At 36.8% G+C, this 26,946-nt stretch overlaps 1 protein-coding gene across 10 annotated transcripts in view; it reads right to left on the reverse strand.

Annotated features, from left to right (window-relative positions):
• tjp1b (tight junction protein 1b) overlaps positions 1 to 26,946 on the reverse strand; it is a 142,868-nt gene that overhangs the window by 102,902 nt on the left and 13,020 nt on the right. For 9 of the 10 annotated variants that reach the window (XM_073868837.1, XM_073868839.1, XM_073868842.1 and 6 more), the window contains exons 3-4: positions 4,671 to 4,712; positions 4,393 to 4,552 (exon numbers count right to left, since the gene is read on the reverse strand). In XM_073868837.1, coding sequence (XP_073724938.1) covers positions 4,393 to 4,552; positions 4,671 to 4,712 — 202 coding nt within the window. Of the gene's footprint in view, positions 1 to 4,392; positions 4,553 to 4,670; positions 4,713 to 18,931; positions 19,036 to 26,946 lie in introns of those variants that run through there. The other variant, XM_073868838.1, reaches the window with a different exon arrangement.

Here is a 26,946-nt window from a genome sequence, read left to right on the forward strand (position 1 = left end):
TATTCTGTAAATGAGCATCAAAGATCACCCCTAAATTTTTCAGTTTAGTTTTAAAGTCCAGTGAAGAGCCATCCACATCTAATGTTAGAGACCCAGCCTTACGTAACTGGTAGGGTGAGCCAATAAGCATTACCTCCGTCTTTTCACTGTTCAGGTACAAAAAATTACCAGTCATCCATTTTTTTTATCTCAGAAATACATTGAGAGAGAAAAGACACAGCCACATTAACATCAAGCTTTGAATGTACATAAACCTGAGTGTCATCTGCATAAAAGTGGAAATTGAGACCAAGTGATCTTAATAGTTGGCCCAAAGGGTAAATGTAAATACTAAAAAGTAGAGGTCCCAAAATTGATCCTTGAGGAACACCAGATTTTACAACACCAATATCAGACCTACAACCACCCATAGTAATGAACTGTTTCCGATCTGAGAGATAAGACTCAAACCAATTTAGTGCAATCCCAGAGACACCAAAGACAGATTCCAGCCGAGTAAGTAAAATTGAATGATCAACAGTGTCGAATGCGGCACTGAGATCAAGAAGAATCAACAAGGAAAGACAGCCAGAGTCCGAAGCTATTAGTAAGTCATTAGTGACTTTGACTAAAGCTGTTTCAGTGCTGTGGAGTTTACGGAATCCTGATTGAAGGGGCTCAAAAAGGTTATTTGTGGTAAGATGTGAATTCAATTGATTTGCAACAATTCGCTCCAAAATTTTGGCGAGAAATGGAAGATTGGATATAGGACGGAAATTATTGAGATTATCAAAAGTGATGTTATTATTATTTTTTTTTGGGTACGGGAGTCACAGCAGCAATTTTAAATGCTGTTGGCACTACACCAGTACACAAAGAATCATTGATGATGTTTAATACAGCTGGACATAACATGCTAAAACACGTCTGAAACAACTTGGTTGGTACAGGATCAACAATGGAAGTGGCAGCTTTCATTTTTGAAACCTCATTTGATAGAGAATTCAGATCCATTAAGGAGAAGTTTGAGAAATGAGTACCAGTAAATTCTGAAGCAGAAGAAGAAGAAACAGACAAAGGTAGAGAAATAATACATTTTCGAGCATGATCAATCTTAGAGCTAAAGAAATCAAGAAACTTATTACAAAGGTAGGTTGAGGCAGAACTAGTGGCGCAACCTACCAAAAGGGACTTTGTTTTTAACCACAAAGCATCAACATTCATAACCACTCAGTACACCATAGCAACTACATAGCAACACCCTGGCAACCACCATTGACATTATATTATTGTTTCGATTTTTACACAATCAATAACTATTTCTTTACAAAATCAATTTTCTTTGTATTCATTCATTGTCATCAGCCATCAAAGCGCCATTCATCCTATCTAGCACATGGCTCAAAAATCTTTATTTATCTCTCTTATATCTTTTTGTGAGAATGTCAGTACAGCAGTGGCAGCACTAGGTTTACAGTCAAGCGTCGTTGCGGCATCATCACTCACTATGTGCCGGTACGTTACTCTCATCAGCTGCCTTTGGCATTCGGGCCCAGTCAGCAAGATCCTTTCTGTCTATGTGTGTGTGTGTGTGTGTTCGGTTACCGGAGAAATATGTAGAGCATTAAATGCCAGGGTTGGGGATGAGGTACCCCCTTATTTCACTTCTCAATGTCTTCAAGAAGTGAGGTATTTTGGGCACAGGCAGAGAGAGACGACATTTAAAAGGGCTTTAATAACCCGGTGCTAACTCACCTCACTAAAGCCGACAGATTTTGTAGAGAACGCTATGTTGAAATTGGTGTTTGGTCAGTCACTTGGCACTGAGCTAACCTTGCCCCCTTATACCTGTCAATTGTTTTTGAGGGCTTACAGCATCCAGGCTGCGTTTAAAAACTTGTTTGTTGCCTACCCATACAGCATTTATTTAGATGGATCGAACCAGCGTTCGATTTTCATTTGAATGACTCAGAGCAAGCAATTTTGCGTTTAAAAGACCTCCCTTCCAAACACAGCCCAGGCAATTTAGCCGAAGCTAAAACAAGGCCAAATTTGGCCTGTCAGTGAAAATTGAATACATGTCTAACCATAGCCCAAAATAAATAAATGAAACCAAACACCTTGTAAGATATTTAGGCAAAAATTACATTTGTTAACAAATTCAAGACTTATTTTGGCTAGAAGCGGGATTCATAGCCAGACTATATCTATACTATATTAACATAGGCGGTGAAATGATGGCTATTGCTTCACAGACAACTCCGAGCCGCATCCGTGCCAAAGTCAGTCTATTGTCTGGGTTGCTAGGATAGGTCAAATTGATGGGATTTGAAGCAGAAGTCTAATTTATAATGAAGTGTTTTCGAATTATATACAAATGAGCATCTAATCAAAAGGTTTTTTACTTTGATTTCTAAAAAAAAATTAAGTGTGAGACTCAAAGAAGTGATTTTTTTATGCAATGGTTCCTCATAGAAATCCTGCACTGGGCTTATTTGAATAATAAACATGTTGTAGTGAGTTTTCCCAAAGGCAAGACAGTTTGTGAGACATCCTGGGGTTCTTCAAATCCCAGGTGTTTGCTTTACCAGTGGTACAGCATCCCGGTACAGGAATCAGATTTAGTCAGATGTTGCATAAAGCATGACCTTATGAAGAATCTATAAGGCATTCAAACAGTGTGCACAAGGAGAACATGACAGCCTCATGCAACATTCATAAGGCCTCATGGTGGCAAATGTAATTTTAAAGGAATATGAGATGTTGAGATCTGTTGGATGTGAATTGTACTGAATACTCCGTGAGGAACGATTCACCCAAACATGAAAATTTGGTCATCTTTTACTCGCACTCATACTGTTTTTCTTTAGTGGAACATACACAGGAGATGTTTAGCAAGAATATTCAATACTATTGAAGTAAATGTAAAATAGGTTTTTGAAAAACCTGAAGCCTGAAGAAGCGTCATGCCAAGTTTGATGTAATTGACAATCATTAAACATAATTTTTGACAAATAGGTTTGTTTCCTGCATGAGACATGCAATATATCAACGAGAGTATGGGTAACTTTTTAAAGGGACATTCCACTTTTTTTGAAAATATGCACATTTTCCAGCTCCCCTAGAGTTAAACATTTGATTCTTACTGTTTTGGAAACCATTCAGCCGATCTTCAGGTCTGGAGCTAGCACTTTTAGCATAGCTTAGCACAATCCATTGAATCTGATTAGACCATTAGCATTGCGCTTAAAAAAACCCCAAAGAGTTTTGATATTTTTCCTATTTAAAACTTGCCTCTTCTGTAGTTACAACATGTACTAAGACCAACTGAAAATTAAAAGTTGCGATTTTCTAGGCAGATATGGCTAGGAACTATACTCTCGTAAATTGGCGTAATAATCAGTGACTTTGCTGATGTAACATGGCTGCAGCAGGCGTAGTGATATTACACACTGCCCGAAAATAGTCCCCTTGGTTACTTTCAATAGCAGGGGACTATTTTCGGGCAGTGCGTAATATCACTACGCCTGCTGCAGCCATGTTACATCAGCAAAGTTCTTGATTATTACTCCAGAATGAGAGTATAGTTCCTGCTAGATCTGCCTGGAAAATGGCAACTTTTTATTTTCTGTCGGTCTTAGTACACAATGTAACTACAGAAGAGTCAAGTTTTAAATAGGAAATATATCGAAACTCTTTGATTATTTTTTAGCGTGATGCTAATGGTCTAATCAGATTCAATGGATTATGCTAAGCTATGCTAAAAGTGCTAGCGCCAGACCCGGAGATCAGCTGAATGGATTCCAAAACGGTAAAAATCTAATGTTTAACTCTAGGGGAACTGGAAAATGAGCATATTTTCAATAAAGTGGAGTGTCCCTTTAAAGTTGGGGTGCTTTTTAAAAACATTTTTAGAGCTTAACAGCCCAAGTCCTTATTCAGTTTTTATTGTATATTGGAACTTCTGCTATATATGAACTTGCACACTCAATGTCTATTTAACAGAAAGAAAAATCATATGAGCCTGAAATTTGACAGTAAGTAAAACAACAAAAGTATTTTTAGTTTTAGGGCGAACTGTCCTTTTAAAAATGTCCTCCCACATCCATTGACTATTTACTTTTGAATTAACTCCAGCTGTCTGCCTAATAATATATGTAAAAATGTTGAATAAATCAACTTATATAATTGTGCACGTCTTGTTTACTCTTGTGGAAATCCATTGCTTGGGCACTCATGCAGACATACTGGTACATGTGCATTTATATAAACAAACATGCATACACACATCACCAGAGCCACTTTCAGTAAACATATACATGAGCACACAACATCTTATTTGTATACACTCACGCATACACTCCACCCGCACACACGAAGGCATTACTGCAGTGGATGCAGTCTTAAACTCACGTTTGAGTCCAGCAGGTCGATGCTGTCCAGGCTTTTGCTGCGATGAATTCGGCCCTTGATTCTGCGCAGGGATGGCTTGCCGTGCGTAGATCCCTCCGACTCATCCAGCACAGAAATGTTTTCTGGGGTGTGGATATATGCGTTGATCTTGGGGTAGTAACTGAGAGAAAAGACATGTGTTACATAATGTGTTGTAAATGTGCATTTTATTAAAAAGATGAACACCTTTAATGGAGTTTGCTTAGTGGAATGAAATAAGAAGAGTTTAAAATGCTTACACTGCAGGGCCGTATTTGTCTTTGTCGTGTTTAGGGAAGATCCTGAGATTGAAGCACAAGAGAGAAAGACAAGTTACATTTCAGCATATAAAACATTTTTGTACATTTCATTGCACACTTAAAATATATGTTTACTTGAGCTTTAAAAGACACATAAAATGCAGCCATCACATGCTGTATCAGAATGGTCGTAAATATGAGTTTTCAAGTCGGATTGGACATGAACGGCTTCTAAAGTCCAATTTATGTAAACTCGGAAACTGGTTTTGACAGCCAAGCTTCTGAGTTGAGTGCAGGTTATAAACTTTAAACATGGCAGAGGGGAGACCAATTAGTATAGTGACAGATATTTTTATTAGTAAGACAGTCACATATTTACGTATATACACTCTTAAAGGAATGGTCTACTCATTTTCAATATTGAAGTGTGTTGTTGCTTTGGCTGAGAATTGTTGGTGCATCCCTCTGTCGTCTGTGTGCGTGCACGTGGGCGCTGGAGCGCGCTGCGACGCTTCGATGGCATTTGGCTTGGCCCCATTCATTCAATTCTACCATTTGGAGATGGAGTTGTAGGTGACCAAGCACATCAGCGTTTTTCCTATAAAAGACGAGTAGTTATATGAGCAAGTTTGGTGGTACAAAATAAAACGTAGCGCTTTTCTGGGCGGATTTAGAGGAGGAACTGTGTTTTGTGGCGTGATAGCACTTTTGGGAGTACTTCGACTCGGCGCAGTAACACCCTCCCTCTCCCATTATGAGAGGGAGAAGGGGAGCGGACTTTTCAGGCGAGTCAAAGTACTCCCAAAAGTGCTATTACGCCATAAAATATAGTTCCTCTTTTGAGTCCGCTTGGAGAAGCGATGCGTTTTGTTTTGTGCCACCTAACTTGCTCGTGTGGCTGCTCGTCTTGAATGGGAGGAACGTTGATGTGTTTGGTCGCTTCTGGCTTTATCTCTGAATGGTACAATTGAATGAATGGGGCTAAGCTAAATGCTATCAATGTCGCAGCGCGCTCCAGCGCTTACGTGCACGCACACAGATGATAGAGGGATGTATCAACAATTCTTAGTTAAGGTAATAACATATTTTAATATTGAAAATGAGGAGACTATTCCTTTAAAATAACATAATGGCATAGAAGAACCAATTTTGGCTGTAAGGCTCTTTGTGTTTTGAAGTTGGTTTGACGTTGTGTTTTGACGTCAATCCGACATTAAGTTTTGAAGTCGGTTTGTCTTTGTGATTTGATGTCAGCCCGACATGTGTTTTGACATCAGCCGCATGTTGTGTTTTGGCGTCAACTGGACGTTGTTTTTTGATGTCAGTCCGACGTTATGTTTCGACGTCAGTCTGATGTTATGTTTTGACATCAGGCCACTTTGTGTCTTGAAGTTGGTTTGACGTTGTGTTTTGACGTCAGTCCCACATTATGTTTTGACGTCAATCCGACATTATGTTTTGACGTCTGTTCGACGCTATGTTTTGACGTCAACTGGACGTTGTGTTTTGACTTCAGTCCGACATTGTTTTTTGACGTCAACCCAACGTTGTGTTTTGACATCAACCCGACATCAACCCGATGCTGTTTTGACAGCATTTGACTGAACATTACGGTACAGCAGATGATGCATGTTAGACAACAGATAGGACAATACATTTTAGTCACAATCTGAAGGCAACCTTTTCTCGTCATCCATGATTCCTAATTCTTTACGATAATAAAGCACTTTAACACAACAAACTCATAAATACAACTTCAGAAGTAGGAAATTTTTGACAGCATGTAAAATGAGCATAATAAAACATTTCTAGGTTGATTCCCACAAAAACTATAGACACTGTGGCACTTTAGAAAACATTGCTTAACACTGCAACATTGGTTCATCCTTTGGCATAAATCTGGTCCATTTTTACTAATGGCAGATGGTTAATATGTTCCGGGAATTTTTTTTATAAATCTTCACGCCTGGATTGTGACAAGTCTATATTTGATAGGTAGTTGGAGGGGAGGAAATCAAAAACATCAGCTAAGGATAGTTGTTTCAAAAGGTATCAGAATTGATGAAATATTTCCAAGTCAAATGTTTGTTCTTTAGGAAAAAAATAAAAAGAATATAAAATGTGCACCAGTAAAATAAAAGTGAATATGCACCAGTAAAATAATAAAAAAATTAACATTATAGTTACCGTTGATAGGCTATCACAAACATTTGATTAATTTCCATCATTTTTAAACTGTCCTCCATCTGTTCTGTCTAAACTCTTCAATACAGTGGATATATGTATTATTTTTCAAGTCTCTTGTACTGTATATGATCACTTAATTTATAATTTTTTAAAATGGGAAACACACCAAGAAAATATGAGTATCTTTTCAAAATACGATTGGTATTAAAACACGCATATAAACAATTATCAACATAAATTTATATTGGTGTCAGTTTGATTTTATATTTTATCTCAATTTTTCTGCACCTGGAACTGATTCTGCAAAAACCTGACTTTGCAGAGTTTGAAGCGAGATTATGTAATGTCACTGAAGCACATGGTTTACTGTATAGCTGTAGCAAAACGTGAGCGACTCCCTGTACAGTAAAAGTAATTTGAATGCCTTGTACCATAACTGTTACCCCATTTACATCTGGCCACAACATGCTTTCAGGAGGATTTGTTTAAAACCCCTGCAAAACGAAATTCAATACAGCAAATCTTTGGATTCAAAGACTGTGGCACCAATAAAACCAGACCTTATTTGCATATTAAGTAGTAGATTAAGAAAGCCTTCTGGGATGCTGATACTGATTTCGAAGATTACCATACCATCAACAAGAACAGGAAGATTTTAATAAGCGTCTAATTTATCGTCCAAATTGTAATTTAGTGTGTTAAATGAGAACAACAGAGAGTAGGGAAGGAAAAGAGGACGAAGACATTATTATGACAATGAGGCTGAGGTTGGCCAGAGGAAAACCTGTGAGGTCTCACCTTCAGTTAACCTTATTTAGCCAAACACGTATAAATCTTCTGGGAAACGATTCAAGGACAAACCTTCTGGTGTGTATGCACGTATGCAGAGCATTTAAACCAAAAGAGCTGTCCAAATGTGTACTGTACTGTAAAGCCAAATGTTAGAACGTAGATGAAAACGCTTCCAAGTCGTTTGATCATGTTAATGCTTATTTTTATTGAAAAAGACTTAGCGAAAATGTTTATTTTACATTTAAAATAATTCTAATGAGCATTTGATTGGACAAAAATACTGTATGAATAACCAATATTGGTCTGTTTCCTATAACAGGCATTTTAAATGCATATAGGTAAAAGTAATTTTAATTCTAATTTCGTAATTCGTGACTATTTTACGGGGTAGCTAATTCGTACAAATGTGAATCTTACAGAAACATACGATTATTAGAAATCAGCAATAATGTATGGAAGGTTTTTTTGGTCTTTTTTAAATTAATTAATTAAATTATAAAATAATTAATTAAATTATAAAATAATTAATTAAATTATAAAATAAAAAATAAAATCACAAAATATGTCTCAAATTTGAAAATGAAATGCTAAAATAAAAATTAAAACATTATATTAAATTATTTCATTTTCATTTTTAACGTGATGAAGCATTATTCCGGCCAAATTGAAAAATTTAATTAAATTGATGATTTGACATTTCATTTTCAATATAATCTTGAGTCAAGACTGACAATATTAAAATAAAAAGGCAAGCTTGAAAAGGAATCTTTAAATACATTTTTTAAAAGGCTTTTTATTCATGCCCAAGCAATAATAGGGACAAAATTAAAATGTAAAGTTTTAATTTCATGTTCTGTTTTTCTTTTTCATTTTCGTTTTAATTTTCGTGTTCATTTTTATTTTCAACTTGTATGCAAATTCAATGTTAGTCAGTGGGTGGGGCTTACTTGCTTAAAAAAGGGGATTGGCTGAAGCAGTGTTCAGTGTTGCCAACTCAGTGACTGTGTTGCTTGCCAACTTAGCGACCTTATTGCTACATCTAGCGGCTTTTAGACTCATTTAGCCAAACTTAGCGACTGTTTGGATGACTATTAGCTTCACATCTGTACAGATAGGCTACTGTGTCGATTGTACTGGCCAACAAGTGCCGGGTGGCGCTGTCAAGGTGAAATGTGCCCTCTGTGCATGGAGCAACATTTAGACTGTACGAGCTGACGCGTGGATGAGATTCGAGTACATTGTTTACATTTCAAAGGAGGAACAAACATTAAAAGAGGCTGGTCCGCTGTTATGTATATGCGTATTTTCACACATCTGATCCGATGAGGCGTCAGTTCAATGAATTGCAGACATACACAAAAAGCCACTTACTTTTAAATGAACATTATCTGTGCTGTCTGTACCACCCCACAAGTATCACCCCAATGTGAGTCTTTCGTGGTCTACTCTGTACACTGCACTGGACACAACATAGGCTGCAGTTCTGACCACAGCTGAAACGTGAAAGACGAGCTACGCACATAAATGCGGTGCGGTGATGTCACGGCATATAGAAATACATATTATTTCATGTTGTTATTGCTAATATAATTTGTTGTTTTAATAATATATAAGATTACTGCTTTCCTGGGGTGGGTTGTTGTGCTGTAACACCCTGATTTTGTTGCTTCTTCACCACGGTAAAACAAAATCCCGTACAGTCACAGCCAACAAATCAGCGTTACAAATGAGGACCACTTACAAATATGCAGGGTTTAAAACTGGGCCGAAGCTGAACCCCGTCCAAAGGCTTAAGTCTGCTCCGGTGTGCCCACTGCAAAAGTAAGTTACTGGTCGCTGTGTATGTCCATTCTCATGAAATGCATACAAATAACATGCAGTGTGATTATCGTGCTATACGGCAAATTTCAATTTTGAGAGCATATGATACACCAGTCTTTCCCGGATTTCGGCGAATGTATTGCACGATTATCACACTGCGTGATACTGTATGTGTATGCATATGAGAATGACTGACGCCTCACCGGATCAGATGTGTAAAAATATGCACATACATAACAGCGGACCATCTTATTTTAATGTTTGTTCCTCCTTTGAAATGTAAACAATCCACGCGTCAGCTCGTACAGTCTAAATGTTGCGTTGCCCAGCTCCATGCACAGAGGGTAGACGCACATTTCACCGTGACAGCGACACCCGGCACTCGTGGACCAGTACAATCGACACAGTAGCCTATCTGTACAGATGTGAAGCTAATAGTCATCCAAACAGTCGCTAAGTTTGGCTAAATGAGTCTAAAAGTCGCTAGATGTAGCAATAAGGTCGCTAAGTTGGCAAGCAACACAATCACTTAGTTGGCAACACTGAACACTGCTTCAGCCAATCCCCTTTTTTTAAGCAAGTAAGCCCGACCCACTGACTAACATTGAATTTGCATACAAGCTGAAAATAAAAATGAACACGAAACTTAAAACGAAAATGAAAAAGAAAAACAGAACTTAAAATTAAAACTGAACTTTACATTTTAATTTTGTCCCTATTGCTTGGGCATGAATAAAAAGCCTTAAAAAAAAAATTATTTACAGATTCCTTTCCAAGCTTGCCTTTTTATTTTAATTTTGTCAGTCTTGACTCAAGATTATATTGAAAATGAAATGTCAAATCATCAATTTAATTAAATTTTTAAATTTGGCCGGAATAATGCTTCATCACGTTAAAAATGAAAATGAAATAATTTAACATAATGTTTTAATTTTTATTTTAGCATTTCATTTTCAAATTTGGGACATATTTTGCGATTTTATTTTTTATTTTATAATTTAATTAATTATTTTATAATTTAATTCATTATTTTATAATTTAATTAATTAATTTAAAAAAGACCAAAAAAACCTTCCATAATAATGAAGCCCCGCCCCTAAACCTAACCGTCACACAGATTGTACTAAAGCGTACAAATAAAATGGTTATGAATTGGCATAAGATTGTGTTGGGTCGACCGAGAATACAATACAATTTGTATAGCGTTATGAATCGTTATGAATGTTGTTGCGTGCAAAGAATGTTTGTGCGATATAACAAAGCTTCTCAATTCGTACGTATTTTACAAGGTGGCTAATTCGTATGACCACATTGATACATTTTTGTACGATTTGCTTTTGCCCCTGTGACATTGGGGATAGGAGTGGGGTTCGTTATTGTTTTTTTTTTATGATAATCATGTTTTTGTACGACTCACTTTGTTTAAATACAATTAGCCAATTCGTAAAATATGCACAAATTCTTGTGAGATCAGGCTGGATAAAATATCATATATAATACAATCAGTTTGGGTAGTCTATGCAGCCTCCTGATCTCTTCCTATATGTGCTTTATAAAGCTATCAGACACAATTAGATATAGATATAAAAAAAGGATCCTGCAAGATCAGCTAGTCAATATCCACTCATAGACATGCACAAACAATACTGACCATCCATGCCTTACATCAAAACTACTGTATCTCTGCTGATATTATCACAAACATTAATATGATTTTATATTTAGCCAGCCCAGTATGGCCCAAGGGCATAACAGAACGAGCAAGTGCTATCGTGTGTATTCATTCCTGACTAAACATGGATCTTCTACATAAGAGGGATTCTTTTAACAGACCGTTTGTTACGACCGCTATCATTCTGAATAGGGATAAAAGTGGAGGGTGAAGATATTTATTCATCGATCAGAGCTCTACTTGTCTATGGAAGAAGAGGTGTGAGAAATTGTGCAGGAAGTCCCAGAAATTAACATAAAACGTGATCAACGCGCTTTCTCTGACCTCTGTGGCTTCCGTCAGTCAAAAGCGCTCTTGATTCACATTTTGGAGAATGTGTAAATGCTAAAAAGCACGTGTAAGGAGTCCTCGGGGTGGGCAACTGCTGCTAATTTCATTACGCTGGTTAAAGCCAATGTCAGGATATTGTTTGTAAGGCTGCGGGGGAAGACGAACATCTGGTTAGTTTCCAGGACTTAAAGCAGACATAATTTTCAAAAGTTCTCTTCATCAGAGAAGAATAAAATAGCAATTGTTTCTCCAAAGTAGAAGTAGGGGAGAGCGAGGCACAACCTAACGCTTTTTGGTTTTGGCTTAATCATTCAAAAAATATTTGAGTTCGATTATTTATATTTTTACATAAGCAACACACACATCTCTGCTACAAATGACCATTTAAAGTTTGTTTCTATTACCATTCTTAGACAATTACACTAAACATGACAGAAGAGCAAACGTTACAACTTACCCCATACAGTAGGTGGGGTTAATTGTAACAGGCAGGGGGTTAGTTGTAACGCTTGCTAAAAATTAAGTTTGCAGGCAAATATTTCAATATTATTTTGTCTATATACTTGAATTAGATATTGTTTATATATCTGTCTATAATAGACAGATAGTTACACTATTAATCCCTCATCCATAGTTCAATTATAAATGGATACAAATGTCTAAATATGTGAGAATAAGCAGCACAATTCTGACAACAAAAAAAATTATGTGACCCAGTCTGTAAAAACCAAAACATTTTTGACACAATTTTTGATAAGACAGGCACATTTATTTTGTTGGTAGCCAGCAATCATTTGTGTGTAGCCTATTTAAAACAACGGCAACAATTAGGCTAACATTAGCGGTTTACATATCATAAGTGCTGAGGGGTTAGTTGTAACACAGCATTACAATTAACCCCGCTGGGTCAAAATATTTTCAAGCCCACCAAAAAAGTTGCTAAGAGCTGAAGACATATTTCAAAATAATGCTTTGTTTTAGTCAACAAGACACTGATTAATATGACATAGCATTGGATTTGGTATCTTTCACACCCAACTCAAAAACCGAAAAAAACATCTGATGAAAAAATTTACCACCACAACAGTCTTTCATCAATAATGCTATGGAAAAAATTATACCTTAACATAAATTTGCGCGAGAGCATCTTTTGGTATAGCATAAAAGCAATACTAGTAAAACAACTCGCTCAACACTGTGCAACAATGTAAACCGTTCGTGTTACAACTAACCCAGCGTTAGTTTGTGCCCCGCGCACCCCTATAAAAAGGTAAAATGGAGACTAGTTGCCTACTTCTAAAATTTTTGGAGAAACAGACTCCATATTTTCAATTGAAATTCAGTTACAGCAAAACATCTTAAATCGTACTCAGACGCTGCAATCAAATATCAAACATTTCAATATTATGAACGTCAACATTTCCTATTCAATTCTTCTAAGGCCAAATTATCTGAGCTATGCTTTCCACACAAATTTTATAGCTTCATAGCGTGTCAACATTGCTCATGTTTATTTTCCTAAAGACAATGTTTATACTTAAATGAAACATGTCTCATGAGCTATAAAAAGCAATCTTGAAACAAAAGCGTTTTTCCACTCACCACAACACTTATGTGTCATTTCCATCAAGTATACACCGATGAAGAGGTGTACTAAGGGTGCCGAAAAGTAATAAGCCCTGACGGGCTGATGTCTTCGTGATTGTAGGGGCATCTGACATTTCCTTTGATCAAAGATATTACATTTTGAACCAGTTCTTGCTACACTGAACCAGATCTTGTATATTTATGTGACTGATCAAGTGGTTGATTATTTTATTTTTGAGTCAGACTTTTGATACACTGTCAGAAAAAAAGGTACAAAGTTGTTCCTTTTTCTGTCGCTGGGGTGGTACCCAAAAAGGTACTTTTTTGTACCTTTTATGGGTATAAAACACATTGAAATGTTGTACCTTATGGGGTACAATATTGTGTACCTTAAGGATCAATTTTGTACCACTTAAATTTTAGGGGTACAAAACAGTTAACTGTACCTTTAAAGGTACAAAATAGATCCTTAAGGAACAGTAATGTACCCCAAAAGGTACAACATTGTATTATGTTTATATACCTATAAAGGTACAAAACGGTACCTTAGGGCAGCGGTTTTCAAACTGGGGGCCGCGAGATGGTGCCAGGGGGGCCCCAGTTTTATGACATTTCATGAAATAAATTAATTTATCATGAATTCTGTGTAATTAAACCTAAAAAAATAAGGCTACTAACCAAAATCACTACTTTTTTGTATAATGTTTTTTTATTAAAATGTTGAGTTTTAGTACAGTTTTTTGTCACAAATTTTCTTTGGGGGGGGCTGCGAAGGAATGCACCGTTTACAAGGGGGGCCACACTCTGAAAAAGTTTGGGAACCACTGCCTTAGGGTACCACCCCATCGACAAAAATTTTTCTGACAGTGTATAACACAGCAAAAACTAAAGTAACTGCCTGTCTACTATCGTCCACAAGTGCCCTTTCAAGCAATATTCACTTGTCTAATGAGCTCAGTCTCATCTCCTCTATGTATTTCCTTTTACCTCTTCTCCTGGACAGATCTTTTCCTGGTGTCTTCTGGGTGAAAGTGGACAGATTTTAAACTCCAGTCAGCTCACCTAGGAACAAATCGAATGTAGGAACTCTCAAAGACGAGAAATTCTGAAGTATTCTCTGGTCAGAATTCAGAGACGTCATTCTTTGTCCCTAATATTGTAAAGATGCCAGCCTGATCTCACAGGAATTAGTACATATTTCACATGTTGGCTAATTTGTATGAATTCACATAAAATGAATCATACAGAAACCTACAATTATCATAAAAGCACAATAATGAAACCCCACTCCTAACCCCAATTTCACAGGGGCGAAAGTAAATCGTACAAAAATAAACAAATGCGGTCATACTATTTAATACAAATTAAACACCTTGAATAATACGTATGAAATGCCATGAGATAGCATTGGAAGAGATTCCTTTATGACGTCCAATATCCCTACCCAGTCTCACAAAATAATGTAACATAGTCACGTAATTTTTTTATTCTTTTTTGTGATACTGTCACGAATTTCCACGTTTTTGTGTCATTGTCACATATTGCTTTTTCCTATTTTCAAACCATTTTCGCTTCGGTTTAGGGTTAGATTTGGTGTTTGCGTTAGGATGTCACTTTAAGTATTGGTATATACAAAATTTTAAACCATTGTCGCTTGGCGTTAGAGTTGGATTTGGGTAAGGATGTCATTTTATGTAAATCTAACCCTTAACCGAAGTGACAATGGTAAGAAAATAGGACAAAACAGTTGAGTAACCAATACGTGACAATGACACATAAACAAACATTTGTGATACGATCACGAAAAAACGCGGAAATTTGTGACAGTATCACGAAAAAAATCAAAAAATTACGTCACTGTCTATAGGTACATAATTTCGTGAGACTGGACTAAATATCCATAATTTTCCCAGAGATGGGAAGATGTCTGAAACAAATCAGTTAACCTTTTTTATTCTCATGAAACCTGTCAGGAACAAATTTGGGGTTAGATTGCATATTCAAAAAAATTTATATTTGATTTATAAAAAAATAAGCATTATTTGAGCCATCATAATTATTATTTAGTACATCCATGTTTTCATTTCTCATTTTAAGGGTGTAATGTAATGAAATGTACTGTTTTAAAGTATTTAAGATCTAATAAGACAAATTTTTAAGAATGGTATGAATTGATGTAAAAAAGCTGAAAATTCAAATGTCTAGACCTGTTACAGTAATACGAATGAGGGGTGGAAACTTTCTTTTATTATAAAAATAAATGTCACAATCCTGGTTAAATTTTCTTTAGTAAGTCTTTTTATTTGATTTTTGGGGTAATTATGGCATTTTCTGAACAGGTTTCCTAAGATTTACCTTTTTAAAAGTGTTCTTCAGTAATCTGTTGTTAAATTTACTGTGATGTAACGTGCCATGATGCCACTTTTGTTTTCATGTGACGCAAATCCCACTACAGCTGCGGGGTTAGAAAATTCCTGTAAACAACAGCAATGTCATGTTTCAGAACCCATGAATAATAAACAGTAACCCAAAAAAGCACCAACATCCAAACCATCCAAGGACGCCATTCAGGCTTTCGGGTGCCTCATCATCAGTTTAGATTTATGTGAATTTGCCAAGTTTTATAGTTATTTGAAGCTGTCACATTAAGTACCTCAGCGTGACAGTAAATTACGTTCGCTTGCTCGGTCACTGTCGAATGTTGTAGTGCCCTGGTCGCCAATAGTACAGCAAAGCAGAGGCTTCAGTTCTTCTTTAAGCTTCAACTGTTATGCTTACATCAAAACAAAACACACTGACCTCCATTTAAAGGGATAATCGTACAAAAGCATCTTAATGAAGTAAGCAGACTGCTATGAAAAGACTGATAACTTAATGATAATATAAACATGATAAAAACCGTGGGTGCTCACAACTTGTTCCTCATTAGTAACAAATGAATTACCCAGCATGCCGCCTTCAAATTAGCTTTCTTTACCGACCCCGAGGGGCTCGAAATGCCTACGGTTGTTGAATCATTACATGCAGACCATCTGCAAACAGAATTTTACTTAAAAAGTGCTTATGGGCAACATTTGACATTTCTCAACATTTTTGTACAGTGGCAAATGGCACTAAAACAACACAGGCCTAACAATGCCTTACTGGTGATTTTCCTTTCATTGGTCCATTACTGATCTTTCTTCCTTTGATTCTTTGGCATGTAATTACAACAGTGTAAGACAACTACGTGCCCCATTAACCTCAGGGTATCGCCTAAGTAGATCTGCTTGACGGTGAATGTTGTTCCACGTAAAGTCAAGTCCAAGATTACCTCAACAGTTCTCAACCTAAAGCAGGTGATTTTGTTTTTGTGTGCTTTGTCAACATACCCAGTAAGAAATTTTGAAGTTTAAAAGACGTCTAAGAGACATCCAAACACTGGCCGGATATCTAGACTAAAACAAGGCAATCAGTGAAAACTTAACCATAGCCCCCATATAAATTTCACTAGTTCGTCTGCGCATTCAGTCTAGTAAATTATGGTAAATTAACTTGGCTTGCTGTCCTCGGAGGGAGCTCGAACCCGAGGCTCGACTCGAGTCCCAAGTTCAAATGTCCCCGTGGTAAGACTGTGCGGAGGGAGGAAAGAGCAAAACGAAGGAGGAGATTTAAGGAGGACGAGGGATGCCGGAAGAATCGTCACAAGGAATGCGTGGAGACTGACTCGCTTAAATAGACTGATTGGTGGTGATTGACGGGACTGAATGTTTAGGCTCCTCCCGAACCTACATTTAGAACTTCATGTAATAAAATAAATTCAAGTTTACTCTGGTTAGAAGTAGTTTACTCATAGCTGGACTGTATTAAGTCTATAACCTAGGCGGTGAAATTATGGCTATTGCTTGCTAGCTAGCCTCTTTTGAAGCCCCACATGCCTTCTGCACAATTTCATGTTTGTTTCAAAAAATAAAAATAAGGGTTGTAACAATATTTCACGATACACACTTTAATACCTGTCCGGTATCGATTCTAAATCGCTGCAATTATTTGATCATTAGAAAGTCCTTATCAATCTGAAATCACTGTTTGAGTCGTTTATAACACGCATTTAAAAAAGCAACACTCGTCAAACATAATCATCATAAATATTCTTTATTATCATAAAAATACCCAGCCCAGTCTCACGAAATTTTGTTTTATAGTCACGTAATTTTTTAATTCTTTTTTCGTGATATTATCATGAATTTCCACGTTTTTTTGTGATCGTATAACGGATTCATTTTTTCGTGTGATTTTCACGTATTGGTTACTCAACTGTTTTGTCTTATTTTCTTACCATTGTCGCTTCGGTTTAGGGTTAGATTTACATAAAATGACATCCATACCCAACCCCAACTCTAACCCTAACGCCAGGTGACATATAAAAAAATGAATCAGAAAAATAATATAAACCAATATATAAAGGGACATTCTAATGCAAGCACCAAATCTAACCCTAAACCGAAGCAACAATGGTTTAAAAATAGAAAAAAGCAGTTGAGTAACCAATACGTGAAAAATCACACAAAAACGGGAATTCGTTATACGATCATGAGAAAACGCGGAAATTCATGATAATATCACAAAAAAGAATCAAAAAATTACGCAACTATATCACAAAACCTTGTGAGACTGGGTAGAAATACCTGAAAATGTTTGAAGAACAGCGATATAAATATGCTTATACATTTTCTGGAGCTGCCTGTGTAATGGTACTTCTTCTGCGCCACATATTAAGGTTCTGCACGAGAGCGCCCTCTGGCTTTTGGATGTAGCGGCATTTCACCATAATTCATTGAGAAGACAAAATAGCATGTATCGTTACACCCCTACTACAAACAAATGAAACGATAGGAAAATGAGGAGATGGACGATGTGGAATATGGTATGAGACATAATACAATGAATGTGATCATATCTGCCTTTGTGGTCTGACACAAAGACAAAATAGTGCATAGATGTAGAAAAGATGTGCGAGCAAAGATGTGGCCATTTTGAACGGTTTGAGGTTAATGAATAGTCTCTCATCAATAGCAGAGAAGGTTAAAGTCTTTGATCTTATTGAAAAGCATCGAAGGGTAAACAGGTCAGGGTGCATTGTTCGTTTATATAGTATGTGCTGACCTTGTTAAAACAAAACCCAATGACAGTATATAGGTGACATCACAGTGATCTACAAAACAATACAATAAAGTAGATACACAAATCTCCATAGCTGCCAATGCAGGTTAATTAACTCTAGTGTCATCCATTCAACTACAAGTGTAATCCTATAGTGCTTAAACTCACACAAAGAGGTCATGAAGGAGACACGCGGGTTACTGATAGAAATGGAGTAAGGATGGAGAATGAAAACTTAGAAATTGTAAAAGAAACACTAAACAGTGTAGTGATAGTGTAGTAATACAGTACATAGTCACACACATAGAGTACAATGGCAGGCTGAATGGTTGGTGTATGGATGCGTGGGTTTACACACAAATCAAAGTAAAGAAACACACGTCCACATCATAACTTTTTATTTCTGAGGGTACACACAGTAGACATACACACAATGATTTGTTACATGCATGGGTTTTATACAGTGAAACATGAATGAAATGACACACAAGTGAATGAAAAAGCAAAAAAAAAAAACCGGTGTGACATCATTACAGTATGCACACATTCAGCCTCGTTTCAAACTTTGCCTGCACCTTTTACCGCACACCGCGTGCCGCCTGCAGTCCACCAATGAGACGGAATCGTTCAATTTCGAATTATATTTCGTCATCAAATAAAAACCGAACACGGCGGTCGATATTTCCCATCAAGCCGGGTCAACAAAGACACACACATATTATATACTTACCACATATGTTTTCTGGGAGGCAGGCTACGCTCTCTGTTGGTGGCAGTCACCCCTAGAGCCAGCTGCATAACAGTTATGTATTTCTGGTAATTCACCATGGTACTGTTCACCGCTTTTTAACAACACGAAAATCCGCACCGAAAGAGAAACGCAGGTAATGCTAATAACAACAATTTGGACTCTCCTCCGTCTCCCTGGCATCGACTTCAACTGCGTATTCCTTGTTGAGCATCACAGCGCCATTTCCAGCAGCACTGACAGGGAAAACACTCCCCGCGAGGCAGCGCGCGGCTGCCACCCATCACCACAATCTGACAGTCTGCTCGAGTCGTACCTCAGTGAGGAGAAAGCGCGCCAATCCGCTCGTTATTACTCACGAGATGGGCATTCTTTTCCCGCCGCTGCCACTTTGCTCAGAACACGCGCGCGCGCTCCCTTGCTCTCTCTCTCTCTCTCTGTCTCGCACGCACGCTCTCTCTCTCTCTCTCAGAGATACGCTGCAGCGGAGTCCACGCGACCGTGCGTGAGGTAGGGGAGTGTGTGTGTGTGTGTGTGTGTGTGTTTGTGTGTGTGAGAGAGAGAGAGAGAGAGAGAGAGGGGGGGGGATGGGGTAGCTTAAATGTTAAATGAGCTAGGAATTAGGTAAAGACCAGCATTATAACATATATCTGTATGACTGTATAAAGTCTAAAATTGCAGTATTCAGTATTTTCCAGTAGAAAATAAAAGGAGATATTTTGAAGAATTCCCTGGCTGCTGTTTTCCATACAGTGATAAATGGATGGTAACTAACTGGCAGTTCTGGGCTGTAAAAATCCCAATAAAGTTGTAGTAGTTCACACAGAATAGAAAACTTTCTCATATGGACTAGAGCTGCACGATATTGATAAATGTGCAGCAAACGGTTCTACTCTTGAGCGTTGTGGTGGCGATATTGAGAAATGTGCAGCAAACGACTTTACTCTTGAGCATTGCGGTGGCGATATTTCTTGTGGTATATCATTTCCTTAGAGCAATGCTATTTTTATTAGATTTTTTAAAAATCTTTTATATATAATTATTATCATACTGAAATAAACAGGTAATACATATTCTTCTGATGTAATTAAATCCAATTCAGGCAACAAAAAAAAAACTATTTTAGACGTAGGCCTACCGTTCTTTTATAGGCACAAGTTCGTCTCTGTACTTTTCCTCGCTCATTTCTACTCATGCCATATTTATTTACCGCTCTCTACTTTGAGCCACTATGTTCACCTTTGCACCTGTGATCAAGCCAATAATATAACAGTATAAGACCTACTTGGCGAGTAAGACCCTTCTGATTGGTCTAATTTGGGCAATCTAAGCATGCAACACACAAATGATAGACACGTAAAACAAATCAAAGTTATTGCAACTCCGCTATATGGATATCGCATATCACGACTTAATAACTGAAACCTGCACAAGAGACTGAAATGATTAGCTTAAGTTAACGACTAAGTCAGTCCTTGTGTATATATTGACATATTGTCACATGTGAAAAGAACGAACGACTCGGAGGACTCGAAATGAACTAATAATTTCTCTTTCCGGTACAGATAGCATAGCATATCCCATTGGGTTGTCACAGGTGAACGGAACGAACGACTCGGGGGACTCAAAGACTCGACAGGTGAACTAATCAATTCTCTTTCTGGCACGGTACCAATAGGTGTTGCACATGCACGGTCAACACAAATAGAACGAATCACTCTCCGAGACGACTCGTTACTCCAGAGTCATACTAAACATTCGTTCAAAATGAACGAATCATTCATAAACGAACCATCACTATTCCAGATGTATTTAACATCTTGTCCTCAGTTGAAGACAAACTTTCATGTTATTATATTTATAATTAATTTGAATTAATATTTCAGAACAATCAATCAAATACGCTTGCGCAACTTTCACATGCTCGCAATTTCGCAAAATGAAAGCAGCCGCTTCAGTTTTATCAATGAAATCCTAAAGATTGCGTTGAACACTGTGGAGCTAGAAGTAATGTGCGATGTGAAAACATTGCGCTCGGTAAATTACACATTAAATCAGTAGGTGGGGAGTAGGACAAAGCAATCCGGACAAAGGCGTTTTCGACTACCTCTGAATATGGTGAAAAGTGGACAAGCTCAAAAGTTTTACACCCTGTTTACACCTTTATTTAGTGTTGTCCACTTGTGATCCAATCGACCAAAACGCATCTTACTACCAGGTGTAATTAGTATTCCAAAGTAAGTAAATGGGTTAGTAAATGTCAATTCGAAGCAAAGCAACACTTTTGTGAGAGAAACCAATTCATATTTTAAGCTTTTAAATGATTGTATTCATGTAAACATACTGTTCAGCGTGGTAAATTCCTATTTGGCGATGTATTGATAACATTGACTCTCATTGGTTCTTGTGTGTCTTCAAAGAGTTTTCATATGCATGTTTTGTCATGTTGGGATTTAAAGTTACCTACATACCACCATATCTGAATTTTAGAGTTGGTAATTGGATAGCATCTGCACTAGGTTATTTACATAAGGTGATCTGATTGGCTGATGCTTGAAAACCCTACTGTAAAATCCAGCATAAGGTGGTGAGCTGGTTTTAGCTGGTCTCTCAGATGGTCTCTTAGCTGGCATTGCTGGTGTAGCAAGCTGGTCTAGCTGTGTTTTGGTCACTTTTTAAGATGGTCTAGCTGTGTTATAAAATACCTTAATTAATTTCATGAATTATTATTATTACGACTTATCTGTCATATAATATACTTCATTAGTCTAACTACATAATGTTGTATACACAATTTCATGAGTTCACCTGTCCATAAGGCTTGTTGTCCTTGGAGGAGCTCGGTCCCAGCTCGGCTCAAGCTCTTTTATAGTTAGATATTATTTCAGTGTAAAAATTCACAAAAGTATTCAAACACAATTAAACATACTGTGTGTCTTCTTGACCCTTTGTGAAAAAAACACCTACCCCCAAAATAAATGCCATTAATACGTGGCAAATAAAGTAATACAATTTATTTATAGTAAAATAAATAAGTTACAGCCCATCCACGGCTGAGCTGAAGATAAGCAGATTCTGAGAATAAATTGATGGATTAAATATTATATTTAAAATAAATTAAATTCATTTTTATGTATTGTTTATTAATAAAACTGTATTAATTCGATGTATTACATTGCACTACTCTACACTGCAGTAACAGCGAAACTCTGCAGTGTTTTAATAAAAAATGAAAGAACCAGTGAAAACATTTCTTAAATGAAGACTTCCCACATGGTTAGACCAAAGTAATAAAATTTACCAGAAATGTAGGTTCGTGTAATTTCAGGAGAGCAGTTCTGACAGCAAACACCCACTCACATACAAGGCTCAAAATTAACCAGGAAAGATGTATCCTGCTTCATCTGATTTCAGTGTGGGCTGTTCAATTTAGAAAGATTCTATTTAGGGACATACTTTTTAGACAGTCTCAAAATGGGCACATGGTGCAGAGCTAATTTGCTTTAATTTCCATTTACCTACCTGAGGTTTATTTTTGGACTCTACATGGCCGCACTGAAGCTCAGACTGTCTGTTTCGAGCCAATTTCCACACATTAATTAGCATTCAATTTCAATGATATTTGATTTGCCAGTTCTCAAGCAAATGTTATTCTGGACGTGATGTTCTAATAAAAAGTGTGCTGGTTATATGCACAGACGAATGAGGTGTATGAAACAAAACGAGTCCGTGCTGAATCTTCTGGAGTATAATTATGTTCATCACTGGAGGTTTCGAACCACTGACTCATGCTTCAGTGCTTCGTTTCCATTATTCAAAGGATAATTGCGTACTGTTTTGCCCGTGACATTCAGAAAATGGGGTCGTATTTAAACAATGACATCTAAATGAAGGCAAAGAATAAATTTAAAATGGCAAAGCAATTTAAGTTTTTTCTTTCTGCCCTAAAATGACTGAAATTCAGTCCTGTTGGCATACAATTATTTAATTATTAAAATTTCAACTTTATTGAACTTATTTTTATCTTTAAACTTTTGGTTTTTAGCTGACTCATGTCAGAGAGCTCCAAAAGTTATAATCTGTATGGTTTATACATGTGAAAAGCCAACACTATGTCACGAGAATTCGTACCTATTTTACCAGTTGGCTAATTTGTATTAATTCATACGAATACATTTGTACGTTTTTGTACGATTTGCCTTGACCCCTGTGACGTTGGGTTTAGGGGTTCGGTTTTGTTGTTGTTTTTTTCATGAGAATCGTACATTTTTGCATGATTAACTTCGTATGAATTCATACGAAATAGCCAACTCCTAAAAAATATGTACAAATTCTTGTGAGATCAGGCTGGAAAAGGCAGCTAAAGTTTATTTTTGTGATTTACTGTTTTCTACATAAAATCATCCTACATAATGTAATATAGCCTGAGTAAGATCATGTCAAAGATTGAAATAAAAGTGAAATTATTATTCATTACTAGATTAAAAGACTTTCCTGGATTTTACAGACAGGGTAACAAATTGTGTAAAGGAAGTTAGCAGGTGTAAAAAATTAAAGGTGCGCCCCAAATTGCACACTTACGAACTATGTCATTTTGATGATAAACTCATTCAACCGAAAAATGAAGTGTGAAACTAAATTTCGCTTACATAGCGGAAAAGTGGCAGGCCTATCAGATGCTGTGAGAGCAAAGTTCACCTGTAGAGACCATTGCGCTTATGTTTGACGCTATCTGAGCTTATTTTGGACAAAACAGATATATTTCTTTATTGCTTTTGCTTTTTATTTTACATTTTTACGCACACTTCTATCCCTACCCAGTCTCACAAGGTTTTCACAAGGATATATATAGTCACGTAATTTTTTTAATTCTTTTTCGTGATATTATCGCAAATTCCTGTTTTCGTGTGATTATCACGTATTGGTTACTCAACTGCTTTTTCCTATTTTCAAACCATTGTCGCTTTGGTTTAGGGTTAGATTTGGTGCTTGCATTAGAATGTCATTTTATGTATTGGTTTATAAAATTTCTGATTTATTTTTTATATGTCGCCTGGCGTTAGGTTTAGAGTTGGGTTTGGGTAGGGATGTGATTTTATGTAAATTTAACCCTAAACCAAAGCGACAATGGTAAAAAAAAGGACAAAAAAGTTGTGTAACCAATACGTGATAATCACACTAAAACAGGAATTTGTTATACGATCACGAAAAACGCAAAAACGCAAATATCACGAAAAAAGAATCAAAAAAAGTATGTGACTATATAACGAAATTTCATAAAACTGGGCTGTCTAGCCAATGTCACTTCAGTCCATTTACACTATAGGAGTGTGTGCACTCGCTGGGAATCAAACCCATAACCTTGAGCTACTTAGAGAAGCATTAGCATCGTAAAGGCCAAACACCAAATTTATTTAATTAATGTAACAAAAATAACTTAAGCTGTGTTCTAAATTACATACTATGCACTATACACTACAGTTGGTCGTCTACACTGTAAAAATTCCTTGTTGCACTTACAAGGTTAAGTTTAATTAACTTGAATTTTCAATGGAGTTGCTATAAATTATAAAAAATAAAGTTAAACTAGCTTAAATTATTTCAACTCTATTTTTATAATTTTTAGCAACGTCTCACTAGTTGAAAGTTAAAAACAAGTAAATAAAAGTAATTTCAAGTTGATTAAACTTGAAAATTTAGGTGCAACAAGGAATTTTTACAATGTGTATGAATTTAAGAAAAATCCCCAAATAAAATGCTTAAAGGGACACTTCACTTTATTTTAAAATAGGCTCATTTTACAGCTCCCCTAGAGTTAAACATTTGATTTTTACCATTTTGGAATCCATTCGGCCGATCTGCCGGTCTGGCGGTACCACTTAGCATTGCGCTCTTGGTAACTTTCAATAATAGAGGACTATTTTCGGGCACTGCGTGGTATCACTGCGCCTGCTGCAGCCATTGTATGGCAGCTAAGTCCTTGATTATTAGGTCAGAATGAGAGTATAGTTCCTAGCTATATCGGCCTAGAAAATCCCAACTTTTAATAGTACACAATATAACTACAGAAGAGTCAAGTTTTACATAGGAAAAATATGAAAATATGATTTTTTTTAACGCGATGCTAATGGTCTAATCAGATTCAATGGATTATGCTAAGCTATGCTTAAAGTGGTACCACCAGACCCGGAGATCAGCTGAATGGATTCCTAAACAGTAAAAATATTTAAGTCTAGGGGAGCTGGAAAAAATAGCCTATTTTTTAAAAAGTGGAGTGTCCCTTTTACAATGTTTTTACTAACCCGAAGTTTAGATGGTTTCATTGGACGCACGTGCGGTGTCGCAATACACGTCTGGTCCGAACTTTACTTCCGGTTACGTTTTTTTAAACTATTGAACAAATACCTCGTCGAAAATAACAAATGTTTTGGTTTCCTAGGTAATCTATGTGTTGTTTATTTTGCTTGTAATATAAATAAACTACGTTTAAAGTACTTTGTTGTTATTTATTCTTAGCGGAGTTTACCAGAAGTTACGTGTGGACCACGCCGCTTGTTTATGTTGTTACTGCTGAAACCGTCTATAAGCAATTTCAATTTGTTCAAAGTACTTTTTTTATGTCAGTGTTATCTAACAAGGTCTATTTTTTTGTATTTCACACTGTCTGTGACTGGATTAAAACGTGTAATAAATGAGCACTTTGTATCTCCAGGTCACATTAGTATGTAGCTGATCTACAAACAACATAATCAAATTAAATGTGATGAAAAATCATTTTAGTTTTCATAGACAAACAAATGTGTTGAAAAAAGCATTGGGGTTTGTCTGGTCCATGCATTAGATGGTTAAACCTCCAGAGCTGTTTCTGTAGTCTGGCCGTCGAATGCATCTTAAGCATGGCACACTTTCTACTGCAGCACCATCATTCACACTCACATATATCTCACATACTGTATATCCCTGAAGTCACACATACATATGATACCAGACTGGGTCAGTGAAAAGCCTGCTCCTCTTTTTCAGCCCTATTTGGGGAACAACTACATACTGTAGGTCAACAGGGTTGAGGAATGTCCTAAACATTTTTTTCAGAACAACGCATCTCATTCCCTCTATATAGGACACCAATTCAAACATTCAGAGATCTATTTATGGACGCCCACCAAACTTGGTCAAGGACCTTCTTTACTCAAGTCCAGTGTGTCTTTAATGACACCGGCGCGATACACTGTGAAGATCACATCTATGAAATAGGACAAGTTAGGAGTGACCTCCTTCTAGTGCCTTTGGTCTTCCACAAACAGAAACACATTGGTTCAGAAACAGCTTACGAGATTCAGAGGCAGTTCCCAGAAGAGGTTGAATTGGACCCGTGCCGTAAGAACCCTCTCCAGCTGGAGAGGTTTGATTTATGAGTTTTCGCAAGCGAACAAAGAGAAGAAATGAGGTAAAAAGAAGGCGGTCCTTCACACCCTGCACCAGGAGAGAGAAGGCGCTCGTGCAAGACACGAGAGAGGGAGGATCCAATATATGCACATGAGAGACCACGACTCCTCCTGACACACAACTAACACAATAACATAGACATCACAGCTACTTCATTCTCTTATACTGTACATACATTACAGGTGAAAATTACACACACATCCTATACACAAACACAATAACACATTCTTTTTGCTCTTTACACACAAACACACACTTACTATTACAACAATAACACAGTAACACACCCATCTCCATTTACACAATCATAAATACACATATAAACACACACAATATCTGATACGCACACACACAAAACACACATAACATCTACAAACACACAGACACACACAATTTAGTGCTGACACAATAATACACATTTTCTAATACACACACCTATACACATTCTTTTTGCTTTTTACACACAAACACACACTTACAGTAAGCACTATAACAATAGCATACACGTGAAAAGTAACACACACATCTCCATATACACACAAAGATACACA

This window comes from Misgurnus anguillicaudatus, chromosome 6, assembly GCF_027580225.2.
Source record: "Misgurnus anguillicaudatus chromosome 6, ASM2758022v2, whole genome shotgun sequence".
Lineage (NCBI taxonomy): Eukaryota > Metazoa > Chordata > Actinopteri > Cypriniformes > Cobitidae > Misgurnus > Misgurnus anguillicaudatus.